At 54.7% G+C, this 22,457-nt stretch overlaps 9 protein-coding genes across 9 annotated transcripts; 4 read left to right on the forward strand and 5 right to left on the reverse strand.

Moving 5' to 3' along the window:
• Window positions 1–52: 52 nt before the first annotated feature.
• Window positions 53–1,317, forward strand: D7B24_000410 (uncharacterized protein; the record flags this gene model as incomplete). Its single annotated transcript, XM_028634668.1, has 3 exons — window positions 53–496; window positions 554–1,095; window positions 1,152–1,317. 3 exons carry the CDS (start codon window positions 53–55, stop codon window positions 1,315–1,317), a joined length of 1,152 nt encoding a protein of 383 aa, XP_028492665.1.
• A 1,220-nt stretch (window positions 1,318–2,537) lies between these two features.
• Window positions 2,538–3,393, forward strand: D7B24_000411 (uncharacterized protein; the record flags this gene model as incomplete). The annotated part of the gene is made up of 2 exons (XM_028634669.1): window positions 2,538–3,069; window positions 3,140–3,393. The coding sequence occupies 2 exons, from the start codon at window positions 2,538–2,540 to the stop codon at window positions 3,391–3,393; spliced, it is 786 nt and encodes a 261-aa protein (XP_028492666.1).
• Window positions 3,394–4,028: 635 nt separating this feature from the next.
• Window positions 4,029–5,828, reverse strand: D7B24_000412 (uncharacterized protein; the record flags this gene model as incomplete). Its single annotated transcript, XM_028634670.1, has 1 exon — window positions 4,029–5,828. The coding sequence occupies one exon, from the start codon at window positions 5,826–5,828 to the stop codon at window positions 4,029–4,031; it is 1,800 nt and encodes a 599-aa protein (XP_028492667.1).
• Window positions 5,829–9,342: 3,514 nt separating this feature from the next.
• On the forward strand, window positions 9,343–9,723 carry D7B24_000413 (uncharacterized protein; the record flags this gene model as incomplete). Its single annotated transcript, XM_028634671.1, has 1 exon — window positions 9,343–9,723. One exon carries the CDS (start codon window positions 9,343–9,345, stop codon window positions 9,721–9,723), a length of 381 nt encoding a protein of 126 aa, XP_028492668.1.
• Window positions 9,724–12,373: 2,650 nt separating this feature from the next.
• On the reverse strand, window positions 12,374–12,988 carry D7B24_000414 (uncharacterized protein; the record flags this gene model as incomplete). Its single annotated transcript, XM_028634672.1, has 2 exons — window positions 12,374–12,491; window positions 12,555–12,988. The coding sequence occupies 2 exons, from the start codon at window positions 12,986–12,988 to the stop codon at window positions 12,374–12,376; spliced, it is 552 nt and encodes a 183-aa protein (XP_028492669.1).
• Window positions 12,989–14,929: 1,941 nt separating this feature from the next.
• On the reverse strand, window positions 14,930–15,477 carry D7B24_000415 (uncharacterized protein; the record flags this gene model as incomplete). Its single annotated transcript, XM_028634673.1, has 4 exons — window positions 14,930–14,983; window positions 15,039–15,086; window positions 15,142–15,343; window positions 15,428–15,477. 4 exons carry the CDS (start codon window positions 15,475–15,477, stop codon window positions 14,930–14,932), a joined length of 354 nt encoding a protein of 117 aa, XP_028492670.1.
• Window positions 15,478–16,415: 938 nt separating this feature from the next.
• D7B24_000416 (uncharacterized protein) lies at window positions 16,416–17,253 on the forward strand (the record flags this gene model as incomplete). Its single annotated transcript, XM_028634674.1, has 2 exons — window positions 16,416–16,563; window positions 16,616–17,253. 2 exons carry the CDS (start codon window positions 16,416–16,418, stop codon window positions 17,251–17,253), a joined length of 786 nt encoding a protein of 261 aa, XP_028492671.1.
• A 700-nt stretch (window positions 17,254–17,953) lies between these two features.
• On the reverse strand, window positions 17,954–19,205 carry D7B24_000417 (uncharacterized protein; the record flags this gene model as incomplete). Its single annotated transcript, XM_028634675.1, has 2 exons — window positions 17,954–18,015; window positions 18,197–19,205. The coding sequence occupies 2 exons, from the start codon at window positions 19,203–19,205 to the stop codon at window positions 17,954–17,956; spliced, it is 1,071 nt and encodes a 356-aa protein (XP_028492672.1).
• A 1,931-nt stretch (window positions 19,206–21,136) lies between these two features.
• D7B24_000418 (uncharacterized protein) lies at window positions 21,137–21,655 on the reverse strand (the record flags this gene model as incomplete). The annotated part of the gene is made up of 1 exon (XM_028634676.1): window positions 21,137–21,655. The coding sequence occupies one exon, from the start codon at window positions 21,653–21,655 to the stop codon at window positions 21,137–21,139; it is 519 nt and encodes a 172-aa protein (XP_028492673.1).
• Window positions 21,656–22,457: the final 802 nt, after the last annotated feature.

Below are 22,457 nucleotides of genomic sequence, written 5' to 3' on the forward strand. Positions count from 1 at the left end.
CAAGACACAAACCCCAGCGTCTCTATCTGGTTCAAACAACACGCAATCCACCATGGCCCCATCTGCAATTGACCCGTCCATCACTGATACAGCCGAGCCGATCAAGGACACACTCGGTCTCCCTGAAACAACAGTGCAGCGTTTGACTAAGGCCAAGATTGACCTGTCTGGCGGCTATCCGTATCGTCCATTGAAGCCACTCTACCTTCAAGACGTGTACAAGATTCGTTCGGAAGAGTATCCCTACGTCGATGCAGGCATTCGCGCCGATAAGTCTAAGAAAAATCTCCTCTCCGCCGCCGCTAAGGTGACAGACTTAACGACTCACATTGGCACCGAGATTGAAGGCATTCAGCTGAAGGACCTCACTAATGTTCAGCGAGACGAGTTGGCACTCTTGATTGCAGAACGTAGCGTGGTCTTTTTCCGGGACCAAGACATCACTCCACAGCAACAGAAGGAGCTAGGCGAGCACTTTGGCCAGGTAGAAGTTCATGTTAGTCCGATCTGGACCTCGAAAAGACTATTCAGACCGACTGACCACACCGTGTAGCCTCAAGTACCCCAGGTCCCGGGCGTAGAAGGTGTCACAGTCATCTGGCCCGACCTGCAGGCTACGGAGTTCCCGGCATCATTCCGCAGGCCCGGCGGTGCGTCGAGATGGCACTCTGACCTGGTTCACGAGCTCCAGCCAGCAGGCATCACCCATTTGCACAACGACACCGTCCCTCCGACGGGCGGTGACACGCTCTGGGCCTCGGGCTACAGTGCCTACGAGAAGCTCTCGCCCGAATTCCGTAACATCATTGATGGCAGGAAGGCAGTATATCGATCCGCCCATCCATATCTCGATCGTGACAAGCCGAACGCCGGCCCCAAGCATGTCGAGCGCACGCATCCACTGGTGCGAGTGCACCCCGCGACAGGATGGAAGGCGCTCTGGGTCAACAGAGCCATGACAGACCGCATCGTCGGCCTCGACAGGGCAGAGAGCGATGCAATTCTTAACTACCTCTACGATGTGTATGAGAAGAACGTCGACATTCAGCTCAGGTTCAAGTGGACGCCGGGCACCAGCGCGCTGTGGGACAACAGGTTGGTTGCATGGGCCCTTTACGATGCAGCTCAGTCTACTGACAAGATGATGACAGGATCACGATCCACAATGCCAGCTGGGACTATGCGGGCAAGCACCCACGTCACGGCACGCGAGTAACCTCACTGGCTGAGGTGCCGTACTTCGATGCCAGTGCTCCCACAAGACGCCAGGCTTTGGGCCTGCTGGACGATGAAGAGAAGAAGGAGCTTAGCATCTGAGGCTGTGAGAATTTTCAGGTCGCGAATGATCCTATCGCGTCATCGGTTAGCGAGCGCAGCCCATGACTTTTTCTTTTTTTTACAACTTCACGTAGCCGCAGTGGAAGGCTTACGGCCAACACATGTATACGACTTGGAGGAGGAGGGATGCTGCTTACGACGCGTCAGCCAATGCGAGAATCGAGATTCGCGATCCGCAAACCAAGATGAGTCCAGCAAGGGTACCCGAGCAGCCGAAGGGCAAATAAACTCTCTCTTTGGTTGTCCCCTTTCTCGAACAATTGATACAATTGAAGTATGTACATCATACGATTGCTACACTCTGATCTCCCGTGAGATTGCTCGGGCTTGGCTTGTGGGCTTATCCTTTCGCTGATGTCCAAAATAGGTCGCCGCTTGTTGTGTTGGCATATCGAGGCAGAGCGATCCTGGCTCTGGAGACCCCACTGCCCGTTCGGATGGCCACTGAAGCCGACCATCATCCCAGCATCATCAGTGGGCGCAGGCTATCGTGCACAACACAACACAACACAGCACACAGCGAAGAAGACATGGGTGGCATGACAGTCTGCCGGGTCGCACGACAAGGTCAGCCCTACCGCGACCGACCAGCCCCAGCCCCAGCGATGGGCCGGAACCTGAGCGGCCGATGCTGGGCGCCAATGATGATGGAGCGAAACCGTAAGCAGAAGATGAGAACATGACTGTTGTCCTCCTTCTGCAGCCCAGTCACCGCCTCGACCATAGCCAGCAATGGTCTAGCGTCTGCCAGCAAATGACTGAAGGCAGCCAATCCCGGGGACTGTTGGCCAGCTAGCTCGACCATTTCGGCAAGGCGTTCACTCCTTCGCGAGGAGAAGGCAGAGTGATGACTTCTGGGCTGTGCTGCTGATGGGTGTGCTATTGATAGCACCTGGCATGTGCTGTTGTGGAGATGTCCCAACGGCTTGGGTGAGCCGCAATGTTTGTCGGCCGCGAGAGGCTGACTTGAAGGATGCAGATAATTTCACGACGATATTGAAATGTCGACATTTTCGAGTATATAGAACAACAAGTGTTAGCTACAAATGCGTTTCTGTTTCTTACATCTTCAGCATCAGCATCATCCCCAGCATTCTCAGCGTCGTCGCCTTCAAAGCATCCAGCATCCAGCATTCAACTCATTATTTGCAGCCATTTTCCTTTCACTCCATCCAATACCAGACTCCCTCCCAAGCACAATGCATTCATCAACACTCCTCTCCTCCATTCTCCTCAGCGCCGCGGCCTTGGCTGCGCCGTCTGCACCCAGGAGCGACTCCTCCTCCATCGACAGCGTGCTGCCGCCCGTCGTCCCCGTCAACACGCGCGCCGCCGACCCAGAGCTCATCACCAAGCTCATGACGGCCCCAACCCAGCGCCAGCGCGCCAACCTACTCGACCAGCCCGGCGACTTTGTCTTTGACTTCACCGATCTCTCGGTCCCCGGGTCTGAGTCCAAGGGAAAGGGCGGCTTCTCCACCTCAGCCACAGCCCGGACCTTCCCAGCCCTCATCGGCAACGGCGCCGGCATGACGCTCGGCTTCCTCGGCCCCTGCGGCATGAACACAGCCCACGTGCACCCGCGCGCCACCGAGCTCAACGTCGTCGTCAAGGGCCGCCTCGTGACCAACTTTGTCATCGAGAACGGCGTCGAGCCCATCGAGAACACAATGTCGCTCTACCAGATGAGCGTGTTTCCCAAGGGCGCGATTCATCAAGAATACAACCCTGGTGAGTTCATCTAACCCCCCCCCCCCCCCATCCACCCCACTGCAAAGTGCTGACACGTCTCTCGTCGCAGATTGTGAAGACTCCGTCTTCGTCGCCGGCTTCAACGACCCCGACCCCGGCGTCGAGCAGGTCGCCCAGGCCTTCTTCAGCCTCAACCCCGAGGTCGTCTCGGCCACGCTCGGCGGTGTCACGACCCTCGACGGCAAGGACATTGCGAGCTTCCGCGAGCACATTCCCGATAATGTCGCCCTCGGCATCGAGGCGTGCCTCAACAAGTGCGGCCTCAAGAGGAATGCCAAGAGGGATGACTTCTTCCTCAACTAGAGTTAACTGGTGCCATCATGCTTCACGAGGGTGTTTCTTTTCGGTCTTTGATACCACATTTAGAAGGGCGGGTGCATGGTCTGGCGTTTGATTTCTTTTGGCATGATCATGGTTCGGAGCACTTCAGAATTTGCATGCATCGGCGTAATAGACATTTTTGTTGTTTGTTGCTTGGAATCTGGTTTTTTTCTTCATTTCGCGGTTTGCCCTACAATTTGATTCATGCTTCTTCTGATGGTCCTCATACGGCCTCCCAATCGACGCAATGTGAACCAACAGCTGTGTACGACGTAGCTGCATTGACTTTATTGGCTCCGAAGACACTGGCTCGTAGCTATGACCACGCGTGTGCTTCCTATGATTGCCGCTGATAGCATTGATAAAGACGCGTCTTCGCGCTGATCTTGGTCGAAATGTCACTTGAAGGTGTTCGAGCAGATGAAGTACTAGAAGAATCTCAGCAAGAGTTCAAGCCGTACTTCCGGAGAACACTGGGGTGTTTATGGCCGGTCCTCACATAGCACGGCCTGTGATGGATCAGCATGAGGGTAATCATAACGTCGTTATCGTCCCAGGTCAGTTTCGCGTACAAATTTGTACATCTAGTTCTTCCTAATCCCGATTTATGGAACACCTTAGGATCCAAATTGGGGCGCGTTCAATGCCATGACCGTCAAAAGGCCCGACATGAGCCCGGCGCAAGGAAGTGTCAGCACCCAACCTCCAAAGATGAAAGCTAGTTGCCGCCAGTTTACAGCGCCCAAATCCAAGTTCATCAGTGCCACGCCAAGAACAGCACCTGTGAGGCACTGGGTGGTCGACACTGGAAGCCCAAGGCGACTCGCCAGCAGCACAGTAATGGCAGCACCAAGCTCCATTGCGTAGCCCCTTGTCGGCGACAGCTGTGTGATCTTGTTGCCGAGCGCCCTGATAATGTGATGGCCCATGAACCAAAAACCAGCGCCAAGGAGGAAACCGGCGACAACGAGGATCCAGACAGGAGTGTTGACGTCCTCGGTCACCAGACCTGTACGGAAAACTTGGTAGGATGCCACCCAAGGGCCGACCGAGTTAGCCACATCATTGGACCCATGTGCAATGGACATCATGATTGCTGAAGCAACCTGGGCGTAGGTCCAAAGGTGTTCAACCCGGTTATCATATCGCTTCGCCTTGCCGTGAACGCTTGCGAGTTGGGCCGACGCGTGCGTAACACAATCGCGCGTTACCCCTTGGAGGAAGAAGTATTTGAGCAGCGACCACTGTCGTTGTGGGTGGTAGACTGGAAGGTGTGCCGTTGGCGCGAGGAAGCGCTCCTCCGGCTCAGGCTTGAGATGCTTGCGTCGAATGGGCAGGGTCCCATGGCGCTCGACATCCTCCAGAGACTGGCCATTGCCCGCAGGATTGGGTTGCACACCAGAGCTGCTGCCAGTGGCGGCCGGCTCGGTCGTAGGAGAGATTTGGCTGGGAATATCGGTGTCGGTCTTCTTCCTCTCAGTACTAGCGAGATCCGACGCAGAAGTTCTGCTGCCATTCTGATGCCGTTGCTTCTCGCTGATGGCCTGGTCGTGGGCATTTTCATAGTAATCAATGACGATGGAATCGCCCTTGCCAGGAAAGTAGAGCGGGGGGTTCTCCTTCAGCAACAGAGGCCCCAAAGGGATGTGCCAGGGTCGGACCCGGGGATCTTGCATGACGATTACCCTCTTGAAGTAGGGGATGAAAAATATGTAGCCGATGGCCAGGACGGCGAAGAACACCCCGAGTACTATTCCGCATGCAGTGCCTGCACCGAGGGCTTCGAGGCTGGGCGCGCCAGGGGCTTCGACTGTTATGAAAAGCGCCAAGATGGCGCCGGTGAAGGCCAGATAGAAGGGTATAGCACGCATGGCCTTCTCGAAAGAATTCTCACGCTCGAGGATGAAGAATTTCAAAGTGCCAAAAAGGATGGCAGCAAAGGCGCCCGAGATCAAAGGGGCGATCCCCCACGAGGCGGCGACTTGCGACACGCTGCCATCGTTCCATGCCCATGACACACTGGCTCCCGATGCAATGCCGGCCCCAATCAAGGCGCCAACGATGGTTTGTGTCGTTGACACGGGCATGCCCATCTTGGTGGCGAGGATGAGCCAGCTGGCTGAGGCCACTTCGGAACATCCCATGACCAACATGAGTACGGCTGGGCTCTCGGCGAAGTGATCGATGTTGATAATGTTATTCTTGATTGTACCCGTGACCCGCTCTCCCAGGGCCACAGCTCCAATGAACTCTGTGATCATGGAGAGGATACCGACTTGGGGCATGGTCAGGGTACGTGCCGCGACTGATGTAGCGTAAGCGTTGGCGACATCGTTGGCTCCGTTGCCGAACGCACTACCACAGAGGGCTATGGTAGTGATGGCGAGGATCCAGTCATATTGAGGAAACGCGGGCATGATGAAGCGTCGACAGACTGATTTCCCGTGCGGCGACCGAGTCGATAACAATGTTGGATGAAGAAGGCTACTGATTGTTGGTGGATGAAAATAATGATCAGCACCACGATGGAACGGAATGTCGCGTGACCACTTCCTTCATCAGGAAGGGAGGGGGAAAGGGTACGATAGAGCCAAACACACGTCACAAAAGACGGGCGACAGTTTGGAAGAAGGCGCAGTGGAGCGACGGTGTCAGGATAGGGATACTGAGCAGACAAGTTGAGCAAGAGACCCGGTCAAGATCTTATACCTCGTCGAAGGCAGGAACCTTTTTCGACGTCCTTCGAATGGTGGAACACATGGCAAACTCGCCGAGAGCTTCAATGCCGAATCTCCATCGCGACTGCTCTGTCTTGCGTCTCTGGCAGTCACGTCGTCAGTGGAGATGGTCTGACGCTGGTGGACGTTGATATGCTTCCTCGCGGGGAAGGCTTGACCTGCCACGTTATCTGCCCGAAGAAAGTGGACAAGGTTGACGCACGCCAAGGGCTCTGTCAAGTTGATCAGGCAGCATGACCTGTCTCTGTGCTAACGTTCGTTGACAAGCCAAGCGATCGTCTCGCTTGGCTACACATTTCGTCTCGGAGCACCCAGCCATTCAGAACGTGCTATTGAAACACGTTCTCGGGTCACGACATCTCATCGGGCCCGGGTCGCCGGAGGTGGTCGGGTCTTTTGCGCCGTGAGGGCTGCCTGCCGCACCCAGCCCGTGTCTTCGGTGGCCTAGCGTCATCCCAAACGCAGTTCCGAGAGCGAGGTGACACCTTCCGTATGACTGTCCATAAGGTACTTGGATCACGATAATTGCTCTGCCTGACTTGCCTCGCGGTCGGGATTGATGCTCCAGAGGCGGAGGTTGTGTGTAGGAGCTGGTATCAAGTATTGTGGAGCGAGCAGGAGCACGCCTACCAACAATCCAAGCCACTACAAGCCACTACTAGCCACTACTAGGCACTGCTGCTGGTGTTCGTGCCCTGACGTCAGAAGCTGTCCCACAGCCTAAGAGGTATGGAACCAGAGCGCTCCTTTAACCAGCCATCCTTGGTCGTGACGAACCTCTGAGACGTACATGTACCAGCTACGACCTTTCATCCATGAAAATGCTTCCCTTCACTAAGCTCGCCTTTACGTGTTGGTACTCAGCCCTGTATGGCTCGGAAGCAATGTGATGTTTTCAGCTCGGGCCAGAACCCCCACAGCCTGGAAGCTGTATCCTAGGGCCCCATAGATACTCGTACGCCCACGATGCGTTCCCAAGTGCTCTTTCTTTATCCTTCAACTGCCATTCTTTGACATGCGTCTTAGAACTCGCCATATAGCTGTGCCCTCTTGAACTTAAAGACATTTGTCACGCTTTGTTCTCACGAATAATGGCGTGCGATGGCGGTTCCGGCCATACGTTCAAAGAGCCGACCTTGCTCAGGTCCTGGCGGGCGCATCCAGCTCCTCATCCGGCCGTGGAGTGGATCAACATGCCATGGGAAAGTTTTCGGTCTTTTCATATCAGCCCCAGCGCTTCAACGCAACAGTCTTCAATGGAACTGCCGGCCGAATCTGCAATTCCGAATCATCGTCACGTGAGAATAAAGTGGCGTCAAAGTTGACAAGGTTCTCCAGGAAAGGGCCGCGCATCTCGCTCATTGCTGTGCGACGAATAATGTCGCGATAAGAAGAGGCTTTCCCTTTATCGTCGAACTACTGATTGAAGCAAATTGCTTCCACCTTTGAAATGACCACAGACCTTGCTGCCGACTTCCTAATTCACTCGCTAGCTGGCATGGTTGCTAGGGCTAGATCGTCCGATGTCTGGCAGCACCGGGCGCGGGTCGAGATCAGTCTGTCAAACCTGTTCGGCCCGGTCTGGAAAGGGGAGAAAAACACGGCAGCGCTCTTGTCGATCAGCACCTGTCAGGGCTACGAGATGGTGTTCTAGAGCCTCAACAGACTCCCGCGCTGGATTGGGAAGAGGCAATAACGCAAGGTGGCAGCAGGTAAGGTGGCCCAGTACCTAGTAGAAAAGTCAGGTAGCGGGGCGCTCCCGCGCGGTGTGCCAAGATCATTCGGGGGCTGCCTCGTTGTGGCCGGGTACTTTTTTGTTATAATGTCGGTTAAGAGCTAGGGTTTAGCCATCAACGCCGTTCGCTGCGCCGTCGCCACCCTCAAGCCCCTGCAGGCAGGCCTGCAGCAGGTAATCGACCCTTGACGCCACCCAACTCTCTCGACTGGTGTCCCTGACGACGAGCTGTCTGCCCTGGTCATTTTGTTCCATGCTTTGAATGGCAGACAGAAGAGGAGGCGTCAGGCCTTTTTGCCTTTACAAGGCGAATGAGCTGAATGCTCAACAGCGCCAGCATGCGGCTTCTAACTGGATGTGATGGCATCAGGTAGCCAGATGCATCGCTTCCACCAGCGGATCTTGCGTCTTGATGCTGCAAGGAAGGAACAAGAAAAATCATAAGAGGATTCTGGAAAACCCATTCGATCGGTGCAACCCTTCAGGCGGCCCATGTCGTGATACGAGATGCCCCTGAGCAGCTCGACGGCTCTTTGCTAGTGCTGCAGATATGGCGACGGACTCGAGCAGCCACATGGCGTAAAAACCAAACCAGGAAAGCGGGACACACCAGACGGGGTCCAGGCCGAAGACCCGACTAATCAGAGCGCTCCTGGTGGGGGCTCTTGGGCCCTTCGGCACAATTGCACGAGTCGTCCCCTGTCAATCCCCCCCGTTTCCCCCTGTTTGGAGGGCATGGGGCACCATTGGGGGGAAGGATCGCTCGAGGGCCAATTGGTTGTCCTCGGCCCATGTTGCTTGAGGTGCAGGTGCAGGTGCAGGAACCACACCCACACCAGCACCAGGCAAGTCCCATGGCATGGCTCCTGCACCCAACAGCAGCACGAGCTTCTTCCACCTCTCCTTCCCAGTCCTTCCTTTTCCTCCTTGTCCTCCCCCATCGCCTCGAAACCTCCGTGCCACTCTTTCCATTTCACCCCTCCCCCCGTCTCCGTTTGCGTTTGCTCGTTGCTCACCCGCACACCAACCACCTGCAATATCGACTCGAGAAAGCTTGCGAAGCCTCTCCATAACAGTGTCACTAGAGTTCCCAGAACCAGGCGTTTTGAACTCGTTCCTCTCTCTCATACACAGCCACGCGCAACCCCAACTATAACATCACTCATTAATACCCGCCACGCATACACGACACAGCCTGCTCGAACCATCCTACAGCATCACGCCCGCCTTCTGAAACTCCCAATCTCGTCTTGCTTGCCCCATTCGTCCCATCGTCTGTCTCGAGGATCGCCCGGATCATTCCACACACGCAAAAGGAGGTCAGACGTCGAATCCCCATAACCACCGCAAATTCCGCATCAGCTCGACACCTTGTACGCTTCTGTGCAGCTCGAAGGAGTAGTACTACCACCCGCTCAGTCTCATTCAAATCATCCTACCGCCCTATTTACCGTCACCATGTCGCCCGGTGGACTCATCGACCGCCTCCAGGCCTCCATCCAGCAGAAGATTGAGCTCTTCCGCCTCGAGCAGCGGTATACCCGCCGTCGCAACCGTCGCTCCACCTTCCAGTCCAGTGCCGTCTATGTTGATGGCGAGTATGTCTACCAGACCCCCAACTCGACTGGCTCCTCTACCTCCACCTCCGACTCGGGCCGCATCAATGCCCTTCACACCGCCGAGCCCGTCGGCACTCCCGTCACCTCTACGCCTCTCAAGGAGAAGAGGTTGAGCAGGCGCATCTCCAGCCTTGCGGGCTTCAACTCCGTTGGCAAGGCCCAGGGCGCGAGGCAAGACTGGGGCACCAGTGTCAGTGTTGCTGAGGTTCAGCAGCGGTAGACTGTTTTCATCGGCTCTCGACGACGTATGTTATTGAACAATACGACGGCGCACGCGCCTGAGAGAGGAGAGGAAGAGAGGCGTCTATGAGCGACTCGATACGACTGCCTAGCTATGGAATTAGACGGGGCTACGCCTGGATACCGGCAGCAGATGCTGGCCCGGCCCAACAATGGAAACCCGGCCTTGGCCGCCTCGCGGCGACCAGAGTTGTCTGTCTCAGCACGATAGAGCATCGCTCTCGTCATGACGACACACGACGGCCGTAACACTCATTCTTTACGATTTTCCTTTTTTTGTCATACTTCTTTACTGTTGGACTGCACCAAAAGACCACGACACCTGTTTGGCAGCATTGGAGGGGGTTCTGCTTCTTTTCAACACGCATTGGTTCGCAAGATATGCCCGCCTCATGATCATCTCGATCTGCGACTACATGCGCACGCGGCACCTTTTACGAGCAACGGTCGGCAGTTGTCGTGCGATGACGACTGTTCCTTGATTGCCTGGATACCTTTTGTTTGTAATTCGCGTGCGGGACCTCGAGTGCCACAGTGTTGGCTGCTGATAGACATGGCGAGGGTGTCGCATGGGGAAGTCGTATCGGGGCATTTCTGTACATAGATGTTTCGGAATGTACGAGCATGAATGCATGCATTTTTCACCTAAGTACTTGCGCCACATTTCGCTTTGGTTGCGACTCCGACTCGATTCTGCTGAGATGCAAGCCACGGATTCTTGTTGCTCTCTTTGCGCCATGATACAGGTCAGGGCCTGACCCGCTAGAGTCAAGAAAAAACTACTAAATAAACATCCACCCGGCCTGACGCCTAGATGAGGGACGGGGAACCACAAGCCCAGTCGTGAGTGACGCTGTCAATTGTCTCAGACTTCGCAAGTCTGTCGATCGTCTTCCGACCCGCCCGATTGGCGTCTTTCCACGCGTCGACGAGTCGTAGCGCCCGAGAGGGGGAGGGGGAGCGGGGGCGGTGTAAGTACTCGTCAAAAGGGAGAGGGAGAGAGGAGACGGGGCGGGGGAGGGGTCGGATTTCGAAAGCACCCCTCCCCTTCCCCGAAGTCTCCGATCTCATGGAATGTTTCGTCCACCTGGCGCTTTGTCTTGCATGATTCCCATCAGCCTATTGTCTCTTGCCCGCCATTTTCTTTGGCTTGAACTTTCCTTCTTCCTTCTTCCGGCACGCCCTGTCAGCGGACCTGACTGCTGTTGAACTATGGGCCTCCCTGTGTCCATGTGTGCGAGGGGCAGTTCGGGTTTCCGTCTTGATTGGGTATCTCTCTTTCAGTCTGTCTTGCACGCCGCGCGGGTGGTGCCCTGCTCGGATGCGAGGGCGCTAGTCGGCGATCTGTGACGGTGGCTGCTCGAGCCGTGGCTGCGGGTTTGCAGGGTGGCCCTCGCGGCGGAATGGGTTGGACTTTGCAAGCATGATGGCCGCTTTGGCTCTTTGACGATGTGGCTTGGATGATGTTTGACGCTGACGATGCGGGGGGCCGGAGGATAGGGAGCAGTCTGCTTGGCGTTTGCGGAGTGGACAAACGGACCGCTCGGGCTGGTCTGCGTTATCCCGGGCTATGGTGGACTGGAAGGGAGGCTCTGTTGGCATGTTTTGCTGGCAGAACGAAGACGCACAGCCCGAGCCTGTGAGGTGACGCATCTACAGAAATTCTGCTATCCCTTGCAGTCCTGGCCTTACTCGACTGACCCCTCGAGTCATACAGACCGTGTCACCTAGAACGACATTTTCCAACTGACGAGATAAGGCCTTTGTGCTGGATGGACCGAGCTGGAATTCTCCAGGTGTGAAAATCATGCTGTGACTACGTGAACGAGAAATGGAATATCTACAGACGCATGCCGCCTGCTTGATCGGGAGTCGGGCGGTCACGTTGGACTGGAGAACATGAACCCGGGCAACAGACTACTCGGCCGTGGTAAAATTGTATTTGCGGGTTGGAATACTGGGTGCTATACTTTCAGCTGCCCTCGGGCTACAAGAGATAGGAGACAAGCGTCTGGCTGCTCACTGGATGCTTCCAGGCTCAGATCAAAGTCATACGTGCGACCTTCAGGTGTGGTATAGTCGTCGATGAGTCTTGCGTTTTCCGTTGCCTCATCCGTGCCCGCATCGACCTTGTCCGTCGTCACTTAGCTGCCCGCACCCGACCAAGTAGGCGCTGTGGTCCCGCAAGGTGGCGAGCACGTACTGACAGGCTTGCGGTGGGTAACCCGCATAATCTGATCCCTGTAATAGGATGTATGTTGTATTTCATCGTGGTATGATGTGCGGGCCATCGTCCACATCCGGGCCGTGGTACTGCTGCTGATAAGATGGAATGCCCTGCTGAACCTTGTCACATCCTTACGGCCGTTAGCAGCTACCAGAACCATAGTTGAAGAAGGGACAAAGTAGGTATAAGGTGTCGCGTCGCGTCGCGTGTCACAGCGCTTTATGGGCCATGCGATGACGCAACCGCCAACTTCCGTTGGTGGGTGCGGTGACCATTTGCGAAAGGAGCCAAATTGGAAATGGACCTTCGACTCAGTATCAACAATGAGACGAAGAAAATGTCGAAGACGTCTCTTCATGAAGTCGAAGGCTAACCTTTGCATTCGAGCTGTCGACCTTGTCCTCTAGCAATGGTCGAACTGTTCTTCGCCGATACCACCGCCAAACATGAACGTCCCTAAGAAGATGCCTCCCAATACCGAAGCACAATACCCCGCGTTCATCGTCATGATCGCCAGCATCCTGTTTCGTCATGTCAGTCCTCTCTCCCTCGGTCTCCCTATCGTGGAAAGCGCATGCACTCACAGCAGGTACCCCAACATGGCAATACCGACTTCGAAAAAGGCCCTACCCGCTCTGATCAGAAGGCCCAACGCCCGAGAGCGCGCCGTTGTCCTGAGCGGCCCCATCTCCCTGGACCGCAGCAAGCGCTCCGGCTTCGGGGCCTCGCCGGCGCCATCCTCCTCGCTGTTCAGCCGCTGCAATTCCTCCCCGACCTGGGCCCTCGCCGCCTGCGCTTTGCGCTTCGCCCACAGCCGGTTCTCGAGAAAGGGCTTCACGGCGAGGAGGGATCGTAGCGTTAGGGCGATGAAGGCGAGGAGGATGCAGTTGCCGACGTAGGTCGCCTGGCTGGGCTCCGCCGTCGAGAAGAGAGGGGTCGAGGTCGAGACTTGAAAGATGACGGGCATGTGATGGCCTGTTGCCGCCGGAGCAGCGTCGCGGGCGTGGTCGTGCGCCATGTTGGTGGTCCGACGTTCCCTGTTGGAGAGACGACTGATGCCAGGGCCCGATACGGAGGTGCTTCGTCGAGAGAAGCTTCGTCGGGAGAAGAGCCAGGGCGTCCCGTTTTCAAGGAATGCCGAACGAGCTATTCCGTCTCTTGGTGCCGTGGCCTCGCATCTACGTCTACTGAAAGGGAAGAAGGCTCAGACAAGACGCGTGTCGTCCTTGGGGCACGACGTTCATCACCCCAGCAGTGCCGTCAAGAGCAGGAGCTGGCAGTGCGGCTCCTGTTCGTGTTATACTTTCCCCATGTCTGATGAGCGGGTTGTCGGCTGTTGGCCAGGGCCCCGCTTGGCTTCCCGTAGCGGGAGGGCCCCCAATGCGGCTATGCTTAAAGAGCCGAAGGACGAAGAATTCATTGGCGGGATCGCCAGCTTCTGGGCCGAAGCATGAGGTAATCTCAAAAGCCATCTATGTACATTTGCGGGTGTTGGTGCGGTGGCCGTGAAATGCGAGGGCTTTTGAGAAGGTTTTCTGAAAGGGGGCCGGATGGACGCCAGTCGTCATGTGGTTGGTTGGCTTGGTTGGGTACCTTGAGGGTCCAGTGCTCCGCCCACCTTCACACCAAGGACTCCCCTTGGCGAGGTCGAAGAGCCTAGACTGGCTTTTGTCACGGCAATAGAGGATGTGTTGGGACTGAAATCAGCCTATCCAGGTGAATGGTGACTGTTCGCTCCATCTGCAGGGACGTCAGCCCTACGGGTTGATGTTGTGAAACTGGTCATTTACTTGTTCGTGGACCACCAGCTTGGATCAGGTACTCTTGGGGGCTAGCCCAGCTGCCACCACCTGTCAAAGGACATCACCCCAACGCCGATGCTCTGCCTCTAGTAAGGTACTTCTGGGGGGTCTTGCATGAACCGCTGACCTCTCAATAGCGTAGTGATATGCCGTCATTGAAATATGTTGAATGTAAGAAAGAAGCAATTAAGGTGTAGAACATTCTGTGTGGGAAATCCCCGGGTGAGTGAGACTGCAGCTCACGACATACAGCACATAACAGGCCGGACTGACATGCCTCCAAATTTACGCGACAGCGATGCATGCAAATGGCCGCACCAACTCCAGGCTCCGTTGGCTGTTGATCTCTTGGATCAAACTTATCAAGGGATAGATGCCTCGTCCCCAAAGAAAGCATCATGTGGACAGGACACTTCTCCCCGAGGCAGCTGGCATGGCAAGTGGGGTCAACCGCGAGACGTCATCTACATATATCGTAACGGCGTTGCTCTCACTATCACTCGAGCAAACACCTACCAGATTCTTGTATGGGGAGCATGGTCTTCGGTTGTTTCATACCGGAAGGGTTCTTTGCCTTGGTATCGCCGCGCCTATTATCCCGTGATCTCAGCTGCTTCGGCGTCGTGCTAAGCTACACTCGATTGACAGGGGCTATACACCCCTCCTTATGACGAGTATCATCAAAAGAGTGGGCCGAGACATTGGCAGGGAATCATTGCAGCTTCCTTCTGGCCGTGACTTATGCTGGCCATATCAATGAAGGACGAGTCAGGCACACAGCTGAAGTGGATTGGCTGTGTGCCGAAAGCCCGGGAGCACCCGCTATGAATCGCGTTCTCAGATAGGCTAATCTTTGATCAAGTGAAACAGCCCCCACGGGGAAGGTGATTAACACATATCACCAAGTCAATGGTTATTGATGCCACTACATGTAACATTACGGTCGTCTGTGTCAGTACCTAAAATGCTGTGAAGGCTTTGCCACACACAGATTAAAAAGAAGGTTTCTTGACAGTGATCGCATTATAGATTGAAGCCTAGAATCCAAAGTCTCGCACCATCTAGTTCACCTGGGCATACGTGGAGTTAGAAGACATTCCGCGAATACAATTGACAGGCTAAAACGGAGAGTCCTAAATTTCGCTCTGGGTTGACGTCTAGTTGGCTTCAGAGCCCTGAGCGCCGCACTTCTTGGAACAGTAATAGTTCATCTTCAATCCAGCGTTAGCATGCCACATGTTTCCCGACAAGAACTGTTGAACATACCTCGTCGCCGCCAATGTGCCAACCAGCAGAGTTGCAGCCAAGGCCATCCTACATCAAGATTAGTAGAATGCAAGATGAGGTAGTATAGGACCAGGATGCATACGAAAGTGCAGTCAGGGCACTTATCCCACTGCTTATTTCCAGTGTTGCGCTGGCGATAGAGGTTGCACGCGCAACGCGTCGCCTCAGGAAGTATCTCGTAGTTCTTGGCCCAGTTGTAGCTGACGCTCCAACCTGTGCCGCCGATGGGAGCAGACTTGCGGTTCGTCACGCAGACAGCGACGTTGTGCAAGTCAGCCAGAGCGCTGCCGAGAACATGGTGTCAGTCCAGAGACCTTCGACCGCCTCTCTTGGATCGCAAGGGAGCTTGGAGATGGGACTTGACTTACCCGCCGGCAAGCATAAGAGCAACCGCCAAGGTGGAGTAAACGTAATGCATCTTGTGATTATTTGGCCACGAGTAGAAGCTGAAGATACAAAGAATAGAGAACTTCATTCCAAGAGCATGAGGTATGTGGAATTCCGCTCGTTCTTATGCTGTCAATCTGCCCTCGATCAGTCTTGTAAGGAGGCCATCACTTTGCAGATCAGAGGCCAGTCTTCGCGAGCAAATCCATATCGTGGCCGTCCTCAATGTCGGGAACGCCGAGCTCGCCGCCACCTCATTTACTCGGGATTACTGCCGGTGCCTGACGTCGAGCACTCACAATGTCTCGATCTCATCATCCTAAAGAGGCAGGTGTCTTTCGGGTGGTGGAGTATTAACGACGTTGACAAGTGGCAACCGCAATAGGAAGCACCTGACGAGACCTCGATTCATGTAACACGAGAGTTATCCGGGGCCGGCCAGCGAAAATATCTAGTCATGAACAACTATGACAGTGAGGTTGACTCACGATGCTCCGATTATAAGCCTTTCGGTGACGTTCCTCTCGACTAAACAGGCAAAGATCGATCCCGGTAGTGTCTAATCTGATATGGGTATCGACCTGACCCATGATCTTTGGCTCCTGAAACAGTAAGCGCTCATTAAACGGGTGTGGAGATCCAATATAATTGATGCATCAACCTTGACTCAGTTACACAGCTTTGCGGGATGCTTTTGGAAAGAGAGATGCCAGGCTTCTCAACTGTGGTTAGACCACAAAAAAGACGAGCTGATTGTGTGACCGATTCCTCAAGTGGCCAATTGCCGTGACTCTATCTTGGCACACAGCGTGAGGGATGTGGTGTCGCTCCAAGGCAACAGTAACGACGTCGTTCAACCTCTGTCTATAAAACCTACCATGAGTTGGCCATGTCTGGGGATTTTGATCGATCATCATCATCATTCATCCATACACCATTCTCATCCTCGGTTTGTCTTGTCTATACACGATGATCACCACCCACTTTGCCGGCCTTTTCCTGGCCTCCATGGTTGCAGCTGCACCGTTCATGTCGGAGCGCGACTTGAACGCCACAGTGTGGACTCCTGACCATGAGCTTCAACCGGACGAAGTGATCGTCTATGGCAATGGGCGGAGTAGGTTATATCGAGCCCCAGTTTCGGTGACATTCCTGCTGACAGATTGCAGTGGAGGTCATTCACGAGGACACTTGGCTCGCTCTCCTGGAGTCTGAGGGTGTTTCGGTCGGAACACCCGAGGTCGACCACGCCTATCTCGACGCTCGCGACCTCGCTACCTCAGAGGCTGAGAGCCACGTCCTCCAGACCCGGCAGTGTGCGTCAACCACGTCGTTTGTCACCGACAGGACGGAACGATTCATCGACTGGGACGTGCAGATGTCCCCCGTTGTCCTCGGTGTGGGAAACGGCTTGACTGTTGCCGTTGCTTCGAGCTACAGCGTCAGCAACAGCGTTTCCGTATCTGCTGGCCTTGATCTCAAGTTCATCAAGGACAGGCTTGGCGGAACCCTCGGCATCAACTACTCACGTACCTGGACCACCCAGGCCTCCGTCACCCTGTCTGGCGTGGTAGCTGACGGACAGGCCGGTGTTTGGATCACCAAGCCTTGGACTACTCGCCGTTACGGCCGTACTTTCCAGGGCTGTATCGGCTCGCTGCGCCAGACGGGTACTTTCATGGCTGACTCGCACGACGAGGGCAGCTATGAGGGCGTGAGGTGGGTTTCTGGTGGCATTTCTATGTGCCTCAAGAGGCAGCGTACTCTTCCACTGACCCGCTGCAATGGTTCGGGCGCTTTCCGTTAAGACACGAATCATTCTACGCAGCAGATGATCATGGAACCCGGCCAAAGTCCCATCGATGTTCACGCAGCGGATCCGTATTCGAGGGGCCGTGATACGAGATGGTATTGGCATGTGTGAGGGTCCTTCTTGATCCTCAATTAGCAGGACGTAAAGGCCGGCAACTTGGGGACAGGACTAGATTAGACGATGAATGCGGGAACGGCCCTAGTAAGGTTCCCCAGACCTAATGCATTGTATAGGCGCGCCCAGACGTGAGAGGGCATCAAAAGATCCTTATTTACTGCATCGCTGCTCTCGAGAAGGGATTGCCATGGGTAGTTACTCGAGCTACCTCGTGATGCGCAACAAATTTCGCGGTTTTGCACATCCCCCTGGTCCACAACCCCTCCCCCGCCGCATCAGCCCTAGGCTACTGCCGGTATACAATACACCATAGAATGACTCGTGACGGAAACACCGAGCATGGTTCTCAAGGCCCGTGACCATGCTCTCCACAGATGACCTAAAGTGGCTTGGTGCAGATCGCCTTGGTGCATAACAGTTGACTCGCACCAGCCGGGCAACCAGCCATGTTCGTGCCCATCACGGCCCACATCACCCATTTGCAGTTGACTAGGAGATCTACTTTGCAACAGGAAAAAAAGTCGGAGACGAGTCTGCTGTCACTGCTGTTTGTGACGTTCTTTGGCACCAGGTGAATCTAGTGCGGGGGTATGTAGCTTTCACATCGGCGTACTTCGGGACGCTCGATATTGAGGAGGCCTGTAACGTCCAGTCGAGCAGTATACAGAGCAACCAACCTTTTTCAAAGCTCCCAACTACGACATCTCACAGCGTTTCCCAGAAGATGGCTGGGCTGCGAAGTAACATCAACCTGGATCAGTTAGCGATGAGACTCTGTGATTCCCATTGCATGATGAGAATCTTTGTTTCAGCCACTTACAATTACAGCTCGTGTGATCGTCCGAAACCTCGGGATACGAGTCAAGGCCGTAAGTAGCGTTGAGTGCCACAGAGCCTACAGTTTGGCCGTCTTCCAGGATGTTCCATGTCTCGACCTCAAAGTTCTTGAGCCCCTCACGGGTCACGAGGACCTGTCGAGCTCCCCGAATCCAGCTGCCGTACCCGCCATAACCCGTGTGTTGACCAAAGCACAAATTCACGCCGTTTCCCTCGATAGCCACCCCACTCACAGCTTTGTCCCACTTGTAACACCAAGTGTTTCCATGGTCATGGCCCGAGAAGAGCGCAATAATTCCTGGTGTTGAGGCTATGGCTTCCATGAACGGGGCATCCTGACCTCCATACTTGCACTTCGTGTTTGGTTTGCCGTCTGGGCACCATCCTTGAGCCTGCTGCGAGAGTGGGGTATCGTAATTGATGCCAGGCTGGTGATTGGGGTGTACGCCTGACAATTGAAGCGCCTGGGATGCTTGTGTGGGGATATGAACGAACCCGAGAGACGGTATGATCTTGCCGAAGCGTTGGGAAATGCGTGCATGAGATGTTCTGAACCACTCGACGACGGATGGATCGACCCAATTAGGGTGGCTAACATCTGCGCCGTTCGCTTGACGCTCCTGAAGCTTGAAACCGCCTCGGCTGTCAAAGAACCACAGTAGCAGTTCGGGGACACAATCGCAGTGGTGACAGCCCTCGGCATACACGGGTAGGTAGTAGTTGGTTACGCCGGCATTGTCGCCAGCGACCATCCTACGCGTACGGGAGTTCGAAAACCGCTTCTCTCGCTCAAAGATACCTTGCCCAGAGACATTGAACTGATAATCGTGATTTCCATAAGTTGAAGCCCAAGTGAGATTTCTCTCGATGAGAGGAGCGACCATCACGTCAACGTAATGGGTGCTGTTCTCTAAGAACAGATTCTCTCCGGTAACTAAATCTCCATTGAACACGACGAGATCTGGCGGATTACTGTCTAGGACCGTGTTCATGACTTCGAGTGTTTTGGCATCTTGAGCAGGTCCCCATGACTCCCAAGAATCTGAGAATCCTCGGTCAGTATTTAAGGGTGGCATCTGTCAGGGCTGGGACTCATGCTTTCGCCAAAGTGCAAGTCTTGCATGACAGAAATCTTGAAGGTGTCGTCTTGACTGAAGCGCAAAGGGGCGTTCAATCTGTCAAAAATGTTCGACCGGCCCTTCGACGAGGCTGCGACCGCTGCCGCTGAGAAGACTACTAGCAACAATGCCATGGTGATAGACAGGTTATTTTCCCGCGCCGAAAACAATGCCAACGAGACGAGAAAGAAAAATGATTGTACATGTGTGTAGGACTTTATGTCTTGAAAGCGCGTCGAGGAAAACAGCCAGGGCAACACGCTCGCGGCACCTCGGAAGAAAGCTCACCGATCTTCTCGGAACCTTGAGCCACTCCGGATGAACATGCTGGGAACGTGCAACGACGTTACCCTAGCATCAATGGGTCAAAGGAATTGAGACGCAGCACTAGGAGTATTACTCGAGGTGCCGGGAAAGGGGTTGAGAGGGGGCCCACTATCTCGGATCCCGGCGCGAAACGTGGTCTACTTACAGTGCATGACTGGACCCAGGATTTCGGGTCAAGAACCGCAATCTTACTCGCAGCGTTGGGCTCGGCTTCCACTCACAAGGATCATCGAATTAAAATAAAGCCCATTCAGCTCTGTGAGGGGCCAACAGGCAAGGTAGATCAAGCCAAGGCAGTGTCGATTTTTGGCTTGAGAGGAAATCCACTCAAGAAACTGGGTCAGCTCGGCATCTCGAAGAAAGCAGTGGACACAAGGTCCTTTGCCACCCTACAAACATCAAGATTGATCTTCCCGTGCAGGTCATGGCACCATCGCTTGAGGATTACACATTGACCCAGTCACCCTACCTCGTTATCGACATGAGTAACTGTCCAAGTTCCGGGTCGTAGTAGTCGTTCATCTGCATGTCAAAGGGATCCCACGGTGCCATGCCACCATCGCTCATCGCAGATGGTGGCAAAGAACCAGGAACATGGCCGCCGCTGAAGTCCATTATGTCCATACGCGTAGCCGCCCTGAGCTGCAAGCCCATGTCCTCTGCTTGCCGCTGGTTGTTTTCTGGGACAGATCCTGTAGGAGATGCTGGGTTGCTTGAGTGATCATTTTCCGACCCATGTTGTCGTCTTGATATCGTAGGAATAAAGGAATGCTTGGACGGAAGATGATGTTGGTTTTCGAGTTCATCCACGCTCGATGGTCGCGATGGCTGTTGCGGGATGTGACCCAAAATGCTGACCAATCTATCGCACGCCTTCAGGCAAGCCGTTGATCGACTGAAAGAGGTCCTCAGAGAGGCTGTCAGCTGGAGCGCACACTCCAGTTTTGCTTTGAGGCTCTCGATGCTGCGATAGCCCTCCTCTGGTAGCAGAGGTTGAAGATGGTATAGAATTTGGGAGACCTGATAGATGCTGACAGCAACAATCATGTCGTTGATGCCTTGAGTGGGCTGCAACTGATGAACCTCGGACCAGAACTCGCAAAGTTGAATCGCCTTGTCCAAGCATATTTTCTGGTAGCTCTCTACTAAGTCAGGGGGCGTTTGCTCCATGGCCTGTTTGGGAACGGATTCTCGAATTCCAGGTATCAGAAAGCGATAGAGGTCGCAGTAGCATTGCAACCAGATTGTGTGCAAAGCGATGTATTCACTGGCCTCATCAGAGTGTGACATATAGAGAAGTCGCTCTGACGTCAACTTGAGATCATCGGGCAAAGCTTCTGCGAAGTCATCGAGCTCTTTGTGAAGTATCGTCGCCTCGTTCGTGCTATCTACAGGGCTTGAGCACTCTCGCCTGACACGTTTGGTGTATCTTGCGACGGTTAGTTCTCGCTGCCCATCATTGCTCGGTTGTGGGGTGTTTACCTCAGAATACGGTCCCTAGAAGCTACCAAGCGGACATTGTAAGAGAGAATGTCCATGTCACCACTCTTGCAACGAGCCATGTCGTGCAAATACTCTGCTTTAGACTTCATTCCCCGTCGGAAGCTATGGTCATCACACGGCAACCGAATATGCATCCGCTCCACGGCACATACTGCGAGGTCTTCGATGCCTCCGGAGAACTGCCGATCAATGAGGTAAATAGCCCAGGCGAGTCGGCGCTGAGTCTCCTGGGTGACTGCATCAAGGCCGTCATCTTCCCAGTTGAGACGCATCGTGAAAATGAGTCGAGCAGCTAGAGAGAGCAAGTTCCAGGCATCGGACACCTCGCCCACCACATAATGGAAACGGATAATGACGACAAGGGCCTGAAGTTGCGAGATTGACTGTTTGCCGATGTGCCGAAGGAGGTCATGCTGAGCTTCTTGAACCCATGCTTTGGCTGTGGCTTGGCTCTCGGGAAGCTCGTCGACGATGCGGAGTCCACTAGCGACCATAGCTTTCAGTAGCAGTGGGTTCAGTTTTCCCTTGCTCCAATCGGCAAGAACAACGGGTTTCAGGAATATTTTGCAGCCAGACATACTCGGCGAATCCAAGTACGCTTCAAGGTACTTCCGGACGACAGGCTTGTCCAACAGAGCACTGTTTGTTGACGAAAGACTGCCCATCGTGCCCGGCGTCGACAGCGCCGGATGGTTTGGCGAAGGTCCAAGCCAGAAACCCTGGTCGGGCTCTTGCGCGACGTACGTTTGTTCGCAAGGGTTGCCTCGGGCAAGACACCTCTCGCAAGGCTTCCCACCGGAGCATTTTGCCTTGACTGCTTTGCATGCTTTGCATGCCTGCCGCGATCGCTTTCTCTTGGTCCCTGCCTGTGTTAGACTGGGTGAGGGATTGGTTATGTCGATATCTGTGTCGTTGACAACGTTGCCAAAGGAGCAGGGAAAGCCGAGCCGAGTACACGCAGCGCAGCATGGTTCGACGCGATCACATTTGACCTTGCGGGCACGACATTGTCTACACGCCGCCAATGACTTGCCGCCATCACTTCGACCGCGATCGATGATTGCCTGGATACTTTGCGTCGTTGGCAGAGTAGGCGTCAAGGTCAATGCGTTTGCCGACATGTCGAAGGGATCCATCAGGTCGTGTGTTGAACACCGAGCATGACGACGGGAGCCGGCAGCTTTTGACGGCTCGGTACGGATGTCGTGCTCGGCATCTTGCTGCTCAGCAAATGCGGGGCGTAACCCAGGGCTAATGGGATTCAAGTGACCAGACGAGCTAGAGTGTTAGCTCTGT

The sequence above is a fragment of the Verticillium nonalfalfae genome (assembly GCF_003724135.2).
Source record: "Verticillium nonalfalfae strain VnAa140/NRRL 66861 chromosome Unknown scaffold_102, whole genome shotgun sequence".
NCBI classification, from domain to species: Eukaryota; Fungi; Ascomycota; class Sordariomycetes; order Glomerellales; family Plectosphaerellaceae; genus Verticillium; species Verticillium nonalfalfae.